Source organism: Artemia franciscana, chromosome 3, assembly GCF_032884065.1.
Source record: "Artemia franciscana chromosome 3, ASM3288406v1, whole genome shotgun sequence".
NCBI lineage: Eukaryota > Metazoa > Arthropoda > Branchiopoda > Anostraca > Artemiidae > Artemia > Artemia franciscana.
The window spans coordinates 48803182-48818782 of NC_088865.1; the positions used below are offsets into that span (position 1 = coordinate 48803182).

The following is a 15601-nucleotide window of genomic DNA, read 5'->3' on the forward strand; positions in this document are numbered from 1 at the left end:
AGATAAGATTTATCAAAAAGTTCGTGGTAATGAAATGTAGTAAGGAGCGACCCGGCTCAATAGTAACTGAAACTCTAAAAAACGGAATTTTGACACCAATAGTTACATCAAAAGAATCAAATTTTCATGCTGAATAGTTTCATCTTTAGTTCAAAATATAAGTTTCATCAAGTTTAGCCTTACCCATCAAAAGTTACGAGCCTGAGAAATTTTTCCTTATTTTAGAAAATAGGGGAAAACACCCCCTAAAAGTCAAAGAATCTTAACAAATCACAGGCTGTTCCCTCCTCAGTGCCCTGCTCTTTACGCTGATTTTTTTTTTTTACTGTTTTAAAAAGTAAGGTTGAGAGAAAGAGTCAAACTTTAGTCTAAAGAGCAGGGTGCTGAGGAGGGAACAACTCCTTTCATGTACGGAGTAATTTCTGTTCGTCTTAAGTTTTAATGTTGCTCCTTACTTTCAGTGAAAAAAACATGTTTTTTTTTATTTAATAAATCATAAAACACACATAAAATATTAGATTACTATTCCCCCAAAGGTTCATTGGCCTTTTAAAGAAAGGGGGAGACAAACGAGTAACTTACCCAGGAAAAAAATAATCTCTTACTGACAGAGAGGATAGTAAAAAGGAAAAGAAAATAAATATAAATAAATTAAAAACTATAGTAAATGGATTGAATGGACTAAATTAATTAAGTAGATTAAATAGATTCCACTAAAGTAATAATAAAAATCAATAAATAAATGGATAAAAATAACTTTTAAGAAACCAAATAATTTTTTTACATTTTTTTTTTTTTAACAACCTGAGTGAGCGTCACCTACGAGGTGATTCAGGCAACTTAATACATATTAAATAGAAAAAAAAGTTTTTTCAACTAAAGTAAGGAGCAACATTAAAACTTAAAACGATAAAAAATTATTACGTATATGAGGAGGTTCGCTCCTTCGTCATTACCTCGCTCTTTACTCTAGAATTTGAATTTTGTTCCAATTTTTTAAGAATTACCCTGAACCACAAAGGCCGTTTAATAAGAATAAATAGCTCTTTTGAAAGTACTAAAAAAAGCTTTAGCCTAAAGAGCGAGGTATTAACGAGGGAAATACGTAATAGCCTAATTTATGTTAGTTTTGAGTTTTAATGTTGCTCCCTACTTTCAGTTGAAAAAGCTTGTTTTTTTTATTTAATTTTTGTTCATTTTTTAAATAATGCTGGGAAATCCAGTGCCCCTTTCATGGAAAATTTTCTTCTGAATGAAAAATCCTCCATGGAAAGATCCTTCCACGTAACCTACAGAGTTCATAATTTGCAGCGCTTCCCCTGTGGACCTTGGGGAATTAATCCATCCTTAAAGACATACCTATTAGATTTTTCGAATAAGCTGAAAAAAATGGCTGCCTCAAAATTTTGATCTGGTGACTTCTGAAAAATTGAAAGTGGGAGGGGGCCTAGTTGCCCTCGAATTTTTCGGTCAATTAAAAAAACTCTAAAGCTTTTAATTTCCGCTCAAATCAGCCATCTTGTGATATTCTAGGACCACTGGGTCGATACCATCACCCCTGGGATAAATAATAAAAAAAAAACAGATAAACACGCATCTGGATCTTTATTCTCGCAAAACACACAAAATTCCACATTTTTTCAGATAGGAGCTAGGAACCTCTACAGCACGTTTCTATGATACTTTAAATCTGATGCTGTGATTTTCATTAAGATTCCATGACTTTTAGGGGTTCCCCTCTTTTTTGAAAATAAGGAAAACATTTTCAGGCTCTTGACTTTGGATGGGTAATACTAAACTTGATGAAACTTATATATGTGAAATCAGCATTAAAATCCAATTCTTTTGATGTATCTAATGGTATCGAAATTCCGTATTTTTAGAGTTTCGGTTACTATTGAACCGGGTCACTCCTTATTTAAGGTCCGTTACCATGAACTGTTTGACAATATGACTCGCCATCAAAGGATTGAAATCTGACCTTAAACAAGGGGTAAAAGGAAATTGAATATGCTTTTTTGTATAGCGAAAATTATAATTGCATTTCAATAAAATTAAAATTCAATTACGAATGTTTAGGCAACTATTTTCAGTGGGAAAACGCTCCTCTTTCTTTTTTTTATCATAGCCAAGTCTTTTTTTTCTCTCTCTTTTTGTTATCATAGCAAAGTCTTTTTATCTTTTTTTTTTTTTTTTTACCATAGCGAAGTCTAACCCTAGAATGTATAGGCCGTATTGCTAATGTCAATTACTATTAAAAATTTTGATTAGAGTTTTAAGTTTCGACAGCCCAATCTACCATCTCCTCAACAACGCAAAGCATTTGTAGGGCTTCTAGCCAGTCACAACTTTTGACAGTGAAAAGTACAATTTTGAAGAGAATTCCTTCTTCGCATAAAACTGTCAGTTTTAAATTTGAGAATGTCCGAGTCCTCAGGGTCTAGAAGGTGTCTTATTGACACGAAGAAGTATAGGTAGTAATTCCGGTGGTAAGCCTTCGTACCCGATCTTTTGCTCCTTTTCCATTATCTAAGGCTGCATTTCAATTTGGCTTTTTACAAAAAAAAAATAAACGAATTTGCAAATTGAAATGAAGCTTCATTTTCTTGTTCTGCGTTGAAAGATAGTTTTCTCCTATTTTAGCAGGTTACTTTTAATCTTTTTGTTACCTTGTAATACGCCAAATCTAAACGGAACATGAATCCTGTAATCTAGGTCAGTGCCGTGACTACAGAAATTAAAACAAAAAGAGAGAAATTTCATGCTGAAGAAAACAAAGGGGACTACTGCCGATAGAAGGCAAAGACAAAACTAAAGCAGTGCGGATATTTCGCCTGTATTAAACGAGGCGTCTTCAACGCTAAGAAAACAATAATAATAACTATAATAACCTAAAATTCAATAATATCCAAAAACAAAAAATAAAAGCAAAAACATTTATATATACAAATGTCGCTACTGTGACTAAGTTTTATTTCTTGGTGTTGATCTTATTTGATTTTGAGTTATCCTAGTTTTATCTATGTTTTCTTGCCGTTGAAAACGCCTTGTTTCATACATGTGAAATATCCGCGTCGCTTTAGCTTCGTTTTTTCTTTCTACTCACCGTGGTCCCTTTTTTTACATCGTGAGGTTACTTTCTCTCTCTCTCTTTGTTTTTGCCATGACTGGCCAGTTCGGCTTTAGATCTTTCATATAGAAGTTAAATAGGGTATCGTACGAAAATTGGCCTAAAATCCACCGAAATGGTGTAAACTGACAGTTCGGCGCTTTAAAGGGACGAAACCTCAAAAATTAAATGTGGCCTTGAAAATGCGAGCACTACAAAACGCAAATAAAATGTAGAATTAAACCAAAACTAAATAAAAAAACCTTCTAGGTTTTTTAGCTTACATAGCCTAAACATATTTTACTAAGAAAAAAATTTCGCTAGTTATTTATTGTATTTGTGAAATATTTTTCAGTATATTATTCAATATATATTTATTATGTATATTATCCCATCAGTATACTTTTGTAACTCAATATAATATATTACTTAATATATAAAAAATGATTTTCAATAAATCAATATTATTTATACCAAAAATATTATTACTGTATAGGTTTAGTTCGAGTTATTTTAATTTTTCAGTGATCTTTTTCTAGCCAAAATATTTATAGTCTTTCTGACGTGCAAGACAATATCAGCGGACATTTTTTTTTCCAAGGAATGTTACATGCCTGACTCAGCTCTCGAGGGAACCCACGAGATCGTATCTCAAAAATCATCTTTCGATAGTTCCGACGGATTAATCACGTCGACCAAAAACGAGGCTGCAAGCAATCATAAAGTAAGTCACCTGTTTCCAAACCAATTTAGCATCTCTTTCTTGCTTTTTTTGCTATTATAAACAGGTGGTTTTTATCGTAACCTATGATGGCACAGCAATGTTTTATCAGTGCTAAGCTTGTGAGAGATTGAGTGCAGTAAAAAAAAATTATTTATTTACTTTTCGCCTGCACAGATGGGCTCTAGAATCAAACACCTTCAGGGGGTGCCGATTCACAAGAATGTAGGAAGGGGGATTTTTTTATTTTATAATGAAGATACAAAACCTAATTTTTAATCTAAGGAAGTATTTTCCTTGTTTTGATAGAAATACTCAAAAAAGTTTTTTTTTAATCTAGGTGACATCTAGGCAATTTCTTTGAATTATCCAGGTTCGTGACAGTTTTTCGTGTAGCCCAAATACTACTTGTGCATTTAAGCATTGCCCCGCCTAAACTGGCAACCCTGGACACACTCCCTATAAAATAAGGGCTCTGAGTCTATCTGAAGGACATTTGTGCTATTCTTACATGCTTTTTTCCGAAAATGGTTACTTGATAGAGCATAATAATTTGTACATTTTAGGTATAATTAGGGTTTTCTGCAAGTTCTCAATTCTTGTAATTTTTTTTTTCAGAAAAAGGCTCTAAGGAATTTTAGCATAATATCAGAATACTTCTTCCTTTCTCATTTTTAGAAAGATTGTTCCAATGGATACATTCTGTTTATTTTTTAAATTTCCAATTAATTATTATAACAATATCCATATTTTCTGGGTCTTATCTAAGACTGTCATCAGTTTCAATCACAAATTGGAATTTTCACAAAGTTCTATAATGCCAACCATAACGGAGACCTACACCAATTTCTATTTTGAATTTTCAAAAATTTCAGAATATCTCTAGAAACAGATGGTAAACCAATTTAGTGCGCTCAGTTTGAAAATTAAGGCTTTTGTCTTCCTTTAATGAAAAACAGTAACCTAAATTCTGACTTTTGAATTCTTTGTACAGCATTTACTTTAACTAAGCTAATTGCATTCTAAGTGTATTATTCAACCGCCTAAGGCGGTAACTTCGATTCATAGTAGCGGCTTTTAAACCGCTGGCAAAAAACACAGTGTGAAGTGATTTGCGTCACAAAATTTCTGGCAAACACTTGGAACAACGCAAATCTATTGGCTTGATTGAAAGCCTACTAATGCGTATCATTAAATAAGTCAATCGTGAACTACCGCGTTTGTATAAGTAATTTATATAAATATCAACGAACTCAAAACCGAACTTGGACTTTAATGAAAAGGGAAAATCTTTTTGTTAATTTCACTCTTGGGGGGTTGTCTAGATGGGAAATTGTGTGACGGGGGAAGAGCGGAAAGACCTTTCGACATCCTTTTTGGTAGACCAAGACCAGTCTACTTTTCTGTACACCCGTAAAACTTTCCTCGTGGTTTTTAATAAAACACCGACTTTTTTGGCAACACGGTAAAGTATACTTGCGTAATTTACGCTATACAAACGTGGTACGAAAAATTAAGCAAAACAATCAGGTTTTAACTTCAACAAAGCAGTGAACAAAAAATAAGAACAAAACAACGTTTTCATTGAAAAAGAAATCAATATGCCGAACCTTTCGGCCCCACGCCCGGGAGCCTTTCTTAGAAAAACAACGAAAAACGGAAAGAAAAAGAAACAAATAAAAGGTTGTTTTTAAAAAATAACACACACAAAAAACGACAAATAAAAAAGTGAAACAAAAAAGATATATGAACAACTCACATTATAAACTAACTTCCAGCACTGATATTACAACATAAGAATATAACCGAGGCCTGGATTACTACATAAATTTCCTAAGACACAGTAAGTATATGTTTTACAAATTTTTTTTAAACTTTCTAAAAGCTAATGTTTAAAGGTTGTGATGTAACCAATTTCAGATATAAGGCTGATATAACAAGCTAACTATTTAGAAAATTACTTCCGACTTTTAGTACAAGTCTAAGATAGAGTACAGTAAGTATATGTTTTACAAATTGTTTTTGAAATTTCTAAAGGCTGATATTTAAGAGTTGTAATGTAATTAACTTCAGAAATAAGGCTGATATAACAAGCTGAAGCTGATCTGAGGCTGATGCTGCAATGTAAAAAGTCAAAAGCAAAATGTTTTTGCTACATATTATGCTATAATTATTGTTTAATATCCACCAACGGGGTATCACTAGAAGGTTTCCACGAAACGTTTAGTTTATGTGTTGCATTTTCTTAATCAATTCTTATCTTGTAATGTAAGCCTAATATCTGTGAATAATACCTCCGAAACTCCTAGCATGCCAATGTCGGTGAAAGAAAACACCATTTTCAAAAGTTATTTTGTCATTTCTTTCTCTTTTTTTTGCTTTAAAAAAGTCTCTGTCATCAGAATTGTAATCATCGAACGTTAAAATCAAAGGCACCTGTTAATAAGCCTGAGAAAGAGCTTTGAGTCTGCCATCCCCTATTGAAAGATTTAACTTAATATGTTTATATTTCGTACTTTATAACCTTACAGGAAATTTATGGACTTTTTCGCTTTTTTTGTAGGTGATGCAATTCTTTATCTCTAACGTTTCAACAATTTAAATATTAAATTACTTTTAAATATTTTTAACCATAAAATATTTCCACTCAAAGATAAGATATAGATCCGTTAGCTGGTCGTAAGCCTTTTTGAATTGGAACGTGTCGATATTCTTCTAATAAAGTCGCATAGCTCAACAATTTCTAACGAATATTCATTAATATAATTTAAATTCTAATAATTATTTTTTAAATACAATTCTTCTTCTCTCAAATAAAGTGCTTTTTATCAGATGCGTAATTTTATTTTTGGAATAAAATAGCTTTCTCACGACCGTGTTGGTTTTTCTTCCGTGAGCCTTTTTAGATGTTTTTCAGTTGAAGCAAAAAAAAATTCAAATTCATAAATCTACAAATGGAAAATGGAAAGTTCAGATAGCAAGTCTCTATGCTGATGTCATAAACTTTTTCTGTCCATTCTATTAAGCTTTACGATAATCAGATTTTTTTAAATAAAAGCAAAAGTTTGTAAATATGCCTTGAGTCTATCATTCTTCAATACGTCAGGAGACCCTAGCAGAGTATTTCCCTTCCTGACCTCATCAGGACTTCGCTTCAAATAAGCTTCTAAGCAGTTTGGCCAGATGCCTCTACAGGGTGCTCCACAATCTAAGCGTTGAAGCAGGTCTAGGTCTAAGGTCTAGGGTTGAAGCAGTTCGGCCATATGCCTCTACAGGGTGCTCCACAATCTAAGCGTTGAAGAAGGTCTAGGTCTAAGGTCTAGGGTTGAAGCAGTTTGGCCAGATGCCTCTACAGGGTGCTCCACAATCTAAGCGTTGAAGGAGGTCTAGGTCTGAGGTCTAGGGTTGAAGCAGTTTGGCCAGATGCCTCTACAGGGTGCTCCACAATCTAAGCGAAAAGGCACTGAAACTCCATTTTCCGAGCGAGGATGTGCCGAATGATCGGTGTTCAAAAACATCGTTTTTAATAATGCGCTGATTTAAAGAAATTATTGCACAATCATACTGAGAAGTGCCAAAAGGGGAAAATCTGCTCCATCTAATTAAATTTGTTCTAAATAATCGTCGATATGGATTTCAGCTGAGTTAGTCTGGACCATATTGCCTTCTAGTTTGGTCCGCATGAAGGGCAGGATCAATTTCTGCCTAATTCTCAACTTAAAATAATAAAGAAATTATTGCACAATCATACTGAGAAGTGCCAAAAGGGGAAATCTACTCCATCTAATAAAATTTATTCTAAGTAATCATCGATGGGATTTCAGCAGAGTTTGACTGGACCTGATGGCCTCCTGGCTCAGTCAGCATGAAGGGCAGGATCAATTTCTGCCTAGTTCTCAACTTTAAAATAATAAAGAAACTATTGCACAATCATACTGAGAAGTGCCAAAAAGAGAAAATCTACTCCATCTAAAAAAATTTATTCTAAGTAACCATCGATGGGATTTCAGCAGAGTTTGACTGGACCTGATGGCCTCCTGGTTCAGTCAGCATGAAGTGCAGGATCAAATTCTGCCTAATTCTTAACTATAAAATGAATCATACTGAGAAGTGCCTAAAAGGAAAATCTACTCCATCTAATAAGATTTATTCTAAGTAATAGTTGATGTGAATTTCAAAATACTTAGTCTGGACCAGAAGGCCTTCTGGTTCGGTCGGTAGGAAGGCCAGGATCAAAGTGTACATAATTCTGAACATTTTGTTCTGCTCACATTTGATTGTGAAGTTTTACCTTCTTCAATTCATCTGCTATATTCTCCACAGAAAGTAGTGTTCTTGGGGTATAACAAGGGTTCTGTCAAGATTACGAAAAAGGGAACGATGACGTAAGATGGATGCTTCCAGCCGAATGTTCCATCAAAGATAGTCTGGACCAGATTCCCTTCCGGTTTGCTCGGCATGAAGGGCAGGATAAAATTCTGCCTAATTCGCAACTTTTTTCTTCTGCTTACAATTGTTTGTAAAGTTTTATCTCTTTCAATTCATCTGCTATATTCCCCACAACAAGTAGTGCTCTTGGGGTATAACAAGGGTTTTGCCAGAATTACGAAAAAGAGAATGATAACGCAAGATGGATGCTTTCATATTATCCAGTATCGTCAAACCTAAAATGAATTATGACCTTCCCACAAGTTAAGGTTTTGGTTCTTGTTATATTTTTAGCCCCTAAGATGTTAAATTGATTGCTAGAAAATCGCTAAAAAGGTCTAAATTGACAATCATGCTCTTTCAGGGGGTGATATTTATTTAAGATTATTAAAAATTTAATTTATCAACATAAGATTAATATTAGGAAATAAATTAAAAAATAATTAATGAGATATTTTGTGTCAGAACAAAATTATGCCTAACAGCAATGTTTACATCTTTCAATTCCTTACTATATATTTTGAAATATATAACACCGGGCTTGACAAGGTACTTAACTAAGGTATCAGAGTTAAAACTTCAGTAAATTTCTGCTAAATAAAGGCAATCTTCCAGGTCAACATAATGACTCCTGTAATTCAGCTGGTCGGTCCCACCCCATCGTCGCTATCGTGTTGTCTGCCATGCTGCCCCGATGTTTGTAATGTTAGCAGCCCAGAGTAAGTTTTTAGAATTGTTTTCTTTGTTGTATCTCGATCATTTCCATTATTATTTATTATTGGTTTTGAATTAAATTATTATTGATTAATATATACAATTAGTAATGTATCAGTATTTGCTATTTATTATTCATCATTGACGGGCTAGATCAGCTCCTTCATTAAGAGTTCTATTGCCAATAATTGAATTTACTGGAATGTGACTAGTACTTTGTTCCATCAGGTATTAAAACTGAAGATTTTCAAAAAATTACAGAAAATCAATGTGAGCTGAAAAGCAACAAAAGAGGTATTTGATTATAAAATACAGCACCAAAGATAGTCGAAATGAAATCTAACTGTTTGTATTGAATAAGTTGAAATTTTCACAGCCAAATAATATGATAAAAAGTAAGAAAATCAGGAATTCAATTTTTGATTCAAAAGATATCCATATTCCGTTATGTATTTTTTTTGCAGTAGCGGGCACTACTTATGACCATGAACAGCGCAATGTTTGGGCCCTTTAAAAGGCTTAAGCTGTTTAATTGTATAAATTATTTTTCGTTGTTGGAGCAATCAAGTGTTTTACTGGTCCAAAATGAAAGGATGTTTTTACAGTTTTAATAGTTTTATCAGATAATAAGAATACAAATAAAAATAAAAATTTAAGAATATCAAAATAATATTTGGCTTTTAGTGTATTGTTTTTATATATGTATTTGAATGAGAATAAAAAAAAACTCAAAGGCTACATTGTGCCACCGGACTTTTTGCATCCACTTCTGGCAAAAAATGCAAAATTCCACATTTGTGTATATAGGAGCTTGAAACCTGAAGGGTCACAATATGCTGAACCCGATGGTGTGATTTTCATTAAGATCACTTGATGTTGGAGATATTTCCCCTTTTTCAAAATTTGGGCAAAGTTTTGTTCTGCATCCATAATGTAGACTAATGTCTGCCGCAACTCAAAAGCAAATTAAGATAATCAGCAATAGCACTGATTCAGTGCAATGGTTTTGATCGAAAGAAAACAACAACGGAATTCATCTATATTTTATAACAATTAAAAAAATCGAAGAGATAAAAAGAATGAGATTTCTAGGGGTAAACACGTTATAGCGGTAAACAAATCATATTTGTTTTGTTCAGTCGGTAGGTAAACATTTCAACCCTATTTGGCCTCAGCATGTCAATTGACATTTTACAAATCCCCAGGGATTCAAAATTAAGCACTTTATATATAAAACACTTTATAATTTTAAAAAAGCACTTAATTTGGATAAACTCTAAGGATCCTCATGGTTCCCATTTCGGTTGTTGATTAGTGTTGATGCCAATCGACCGAGGCTGCGAGCAAACAGACCATCCCAGATAAGAGAAATTAAATAAAAAAAAAAAAAATTTTTAACTGAAAGTAAGGAGCGACATTAAAACTTAAAACGAACAGAAATTACTCCGTATATGAAAGGGACTGTTCCCTTCTCAACGCCCCGCTCTTTACGCTAAAGTTTGACTCTTTCTCTCAATTCTACTTTATTAAACAGTAAAGAACTATGTAAAATTCTTTGACTTTTAGGGGTTGTTTCCCCCTATTTTCCAAAATAAGGCAAATTTTCTCAGGCTCGTAACTTTTGATCAGTAAGACTGAATTTGATGAAACTTTTATATTTTTAAATCGGCATAAAAATTCGATTCCTTTTAATGTATCTTTTAGTATCAAAATTCCGTTTCTTAGAATTTCGTTGACTATTGAGCCGGGTCGCTTCTTACTAGAGTTCGTTACCACGAACTGTTTGATACAGAAGAGAATATTAGTCAGTTAGTTACCGAAAATCTGTGGCTTTGTGTTCTTCTGTCGCGGGGAATTTTTCTTAACTTTCTTTTGAATCAATGCATTGGATTAAAGAAAGGGTAAGCTGTATTGATGATTGGTTTTGTTCGTGACTTTGTTGTATTGAATCTTATAGCGCTGACACTCAGGGATAAGCTACTGCAGCACTCAGAATGGTAAATATATGACTGTCCATATTATTGACTTATCAATAAAGTGAACATACCACTCAATACCTTTTTTATGGTCTTTACGAATATAATAATCGCTTCTATCGCAAAATTCATATTTAAGCACTTTTTGAGCTCGTAAAAATGACGAATTTTCAATTAAAGTATGAGTTATCGATCGTTTTCCAACAAAATAATACTACGTTTTCTCAGCGCTGTTTCCTCGGTCGTTTTCAACAAAATAATACTGGATTTTCACAGTGCCCAAATTATTCATAATAAGATTAGTTTAGGTTAGGTTAGGTCAAAAAGTGCTTAAATTTGAATTTGCAATAGAAGCGATTATTATATTCGTAAAGAGCATAAAAACGGCATCGAGTGGTATGTACTCTTAGAACCGTTCGGAAATGGGCTGAGACTTGTGAATACATAACGGTAACATTCTATTTTGGCAGCTTTATAAAAAAAAACGCATCCCAATTAAATAAAAGCGGTACCATTAGATACCTATTTTATGCTCTTTCCAATAGGGCAAGAGTGCAATCTCAGAAACACAAATATGATATTTGAAAAGAACACAAAATGAGGAATCTAATGGTAGGCCTACTGTTTTTATTTTATGCTTAATTATTATACAGAACACACTCAAGAAGTGAGTGGCTTGGCTACATAGCATATTAGATTATGTTGGGCAATGTTTGAGCTAAAGGTACTATAATAACTTACCTCTGTCAAACTTATAATAGCCCAACACTGTTATCTTGTGTCAGCTCTCTATGAGTATTTGGATAAGGTAAGACAGGTTAAACTAATTAAAATCATTAAAATGAATCAAAATAATTAAAAATTAATGGAGCTCACTAAAAATACCTTCAAATTCAAAACGGAATTAAAAGTATTAAAATAGAGAAAAGTGCCGTTGTAATGAAGAAAAAGGATCAAATATGTGGTGGTAACGAGCTGTAAGTAAGGACAACTCGACCCGATATTAACCAAAACTGTAAAAATGGATTATGATAACAATATATGCATCAAAAGAATTTACTCTTTATGCTGATGTCAAATATATAAAGTTCATTAAGTTTATGTTACCCATCGAAAGTTACGCGCCTGACCAAATATGTGTGATTTTCGGAAAAGAGGGGAAAAACACACCTATTCAGTATATTCAGTATGATTCAGTATGTCAGAAAAACATGCTGTAGAGGTTTTAAGCTTCCCCTTTCAAAACTTTGGAATTTATTTTTTTTTTTTTTGCCAGAAGAAAGATCAAAAATGCTTGTTTATTTAATTTTTTCACCAGGGTGATCGCATTGAACCAGTTGTCCTAGAAGATTGGAAAGTGACTTGTTGTAACGGAAATTGGAAGTTCTAGTGCCCTTTTTAAATGAACAAAAGATTAGAGGGTAACTAGTCAGCCACCCTCCCCTGTCCTATTTCTTCCAGAGTAATCCGACCGAAATTTTGAGATAGCCCTTTGTCTAACATAGTTAAAAGGTCAAATAACTATGCCTTTTTGGATGATGTGACCCCCTACAGCCTCTGGTTAAAGAGCTGTAAGTTATGAAATTTGCCTATTGTTTACATATAGTATTTTCTGCAGGGAAAGGGGGGGGGTATATTGTACATGGAATTTGCCCTAATTCCTATACGAAATTCTTCTTATTTGTTTTACTTTCTCTTTGCCGACTCAGCTTTGCATGTGGAGATGTTCCGAGAAAATTGCCCGGGGAAAATTTTAAATGGGTTGGAAACGTCTGAGGGATTTTTCTGGGGGGGCCACGTGAGAAATTCTCCATGGGGGATCTTCAGCAAGAGAAATTTTTCATGGAGATTGTTTCGCGGAAGAAACTTTCCACTGACAGAGTGGATTTCTCGGATAAATTTTTCTCGGAGAAATATTTCAGGCATGATTTGAAAAACAATTGAAAATTAAATGATTTTCTTACAGATGAAGGTAGGTGAAGAAGAATTTTCTTATCAGAATTGTCCATAAGAATTTTTTATATCGCCAACCAGGATTACGCGAAAAATGAAAAAACACTCCAGAAATGCCCCCTCTGGGAGAAATTTTTCCCTGAAATCTCCCTCCCCAAGTGAAAAGTTGCTTCTGTAGAAAATTCGCCAAAGGAAAACTTCTCCTGTAGAAAATCCCCATCGGGAATTTATCCTGCAGAAAGATCCCCACAAAAATTTACCCGGAACATCTCCACACGCAAAGTTGCGTCAGCAAAAACAAAGTAAGACAAATAAAAAGAATTTCGTACAGGAATTCTGTCAAATGCCCCAGTGGGCCAGCGTAAAATTTCCCCTCGAATGCTCTCCCCTGGAAAACTCCCAACCTACAAAAAATTCTCTCCGTGAAAACACCCGACTCAAGCAAGAAATTGTCCCTGAAATCATCCAAACACTTTCCAATGACAAATACTGTACGTAAACAATGGGCAAATTTCATAACTTACAGACCTTCCCCCAGGGACTGTGAGTGATCATTACTGCCAAAGGCATAGCTATAGGATCCTTCAACTATACTGAACAAAATGGCGATTTTAAAATATTGGCTGGACGATTTTGAGGGGGAAAGGGGCGTAGGAGGTGGACAAGTTGCCCTCCAATCTTTTGGTCACTTAAAATTGGCACAAGAACTTTTAAATTACATTCGAATACACCCTCTCCCGATTTTCTAGGACCATGGGTTAATACGATTACCCCTGAGGGAAAAAAATAACTAAATAAAAATGTATATGTGATTTTTCTTCTGGTAAAAAAAAATGCAAACTTCCACAATTTTGCTAATGGGAGCTTAAAACTACAGTATCTTTGATGCTCTGAACCTGGCAGTGCAATTTTCACTAAGGCTCTTTGACTGTTTTGGGCGTGTTTACCCCTTTTTGTAGAATATCAGGTCAGGCCTTTTTCTCAGGCTCAGGCTCGTAGATTTTGATGGGTGATTAACTTTATATATTTGGAATCAGTATAAAAGTCAGTTCGTTTGATGTATCTATTGAAATCAACGTTCTGTTTTTTAGAATATCTGTTACTATTGATCCGAGTCGCTCTTTTCTTACAGTTCTTTGCCACAAACTATTTGATATATGATATATAGCCTCTAATGTATAGCTTGAAGAATATGTCAAATCAGTGAATGTTTTTTCTGCTCTTTATAGTTAAAAAAGTAGATGGCTCCTCTGCTATATATAATCAAGTTTAGGATATAGTTCGGACGGCCTATGTGTCTTTTTAGTCATGTGTTTCTATTTCAGATTTGCTCCTCATCGTTTGAGCCGTCGATCATCCTGCAACAACACTCCAGAACCAAGTTTGGAACTGTCAAATTGGCCGACCCAAGCGACCACTCCAGCTGAAACCCCTGTCGATATATCACCCGCTTATGCTAAAACCTTCTCTTTTCCACCATTGAGGAGCAATCCGTCAAGAAAAAGCATGAAAGGAGGAGCTGCAAGTAGAAAACTTTCGGTTAAACAGCGGAGGGAGTCCAGGTAAATAGAAGTATATAAATCAATTATAGAAACCAAAGTATTTGAAGACACCTATACAGGGAGAGGATATTGAATCGTTTCCCTCTCTGAAATCTAATGATGTTTCAATTTTTCCTATGATATTTTACATCAGCTTATAATTCACTTACTTCTTTGTTCTTTTTAGTTATGTCCAACCCTTGAAATACCCCCCCCCCCCTAAAAAAAAAAAATGCGAATATGCTAGAGTTTAGGATATATTTAATGAAGAATACACATGATTTTAATCACGAATTTATTTTAGGATCTTATTTTAGTAATTATTTTAGTATGAATTATTTTAAATATTTTTGTATTAATTATTTTAATTTAGTATCGCTTTTTAATACTATAACAATTAAAAATTGTTCTGATTATTCTTTAAAACAATAATGTATTAACATATACTATATTTAAATTTTCTAACATTGTTTTATACTAAACTCTTTCTATTCCGAAAAAATCATTCAATTTTTTGATTGCTTTTGAATATTCTGACTGTATAATATTTATCGAATATCAAAAGGCAATTTAAAATATTTAATTCCCGATATACAATGTTACATAGCTTCAGTTAAATGCAAATTAGCTTTTTTTGTATTTATCTTATAAAAAGAGAGAGAAAATTAATTATAGTATATATCCAAAGTCTCACTCGTGTTTACTGAAAGTCTCTGATACTGGAAGTATTTTTTGTTTTGTCTGATTTTTTCTTCCTTTTTTTAAGGCAATTGTCAATCACATTAAAAATAATACGACTTTACATGTTGCTCACTTCAAAAAGGTACCAACCACTATTCAAACACGTTTGTCTGAAAATATTACAAATGGCTACTTAATATGAAAATCAAATTATAAAACAAGGTTTTTTAACTGAAAGTAAGGAACGACATTGAAACTTACGAACAGAAACTATTCTTTATATGAAAGGGGCTGTCCCCTCCTAAACACCTCACTCTTTACACTAAAGTTATTATTGTTTTAAAAATAGAGTTGTGAGAAAGAGTCAAACTTTACCGTACATTATGAGGCATTGAGGAGGGGACAGCCGCTTTCATATAGGCCTATAGGAAAATTCTGTTCGTTTTAATTTTTATTGTCGCGCCTTACTTTCAGTTAA

General features: G+C 33.6%; 2 protein-coding genes across 2 annotated transcripts in view; one reads left to right on the forward strand and one right to left on the reverse strand.

The window, feature by feature from the left end:
- LOC136025353 (tyrosine 3-monooxygenase-like) overlaps positions 1-15601 on the reverse strand; it is a 224749-nt gene that overhangs the window by 186182 nt on the left and 22966 nt on the right. The gene's annotated exons all lie outside the window — the stretch shown is intronic.
- Positions 1-15601, forward strand: part of LOC136025354 (uncharacterized) — a gene marked incomplete in the record, with an annotated part of 67882 nt that overhangs the window by 4126 nt on the left and 48155 nt on the right. Inside the window, 3 exon segments of the mRNA XM_065701292.1 lie at positions 3649-3833; positions 8874-8977; positions 14227-14463. Of these exon segments, the coding sequence (XP_065557364.1) occupies positions 3720-3833; positions 8874-8977; positions 14227-14463 (455 nt within the window).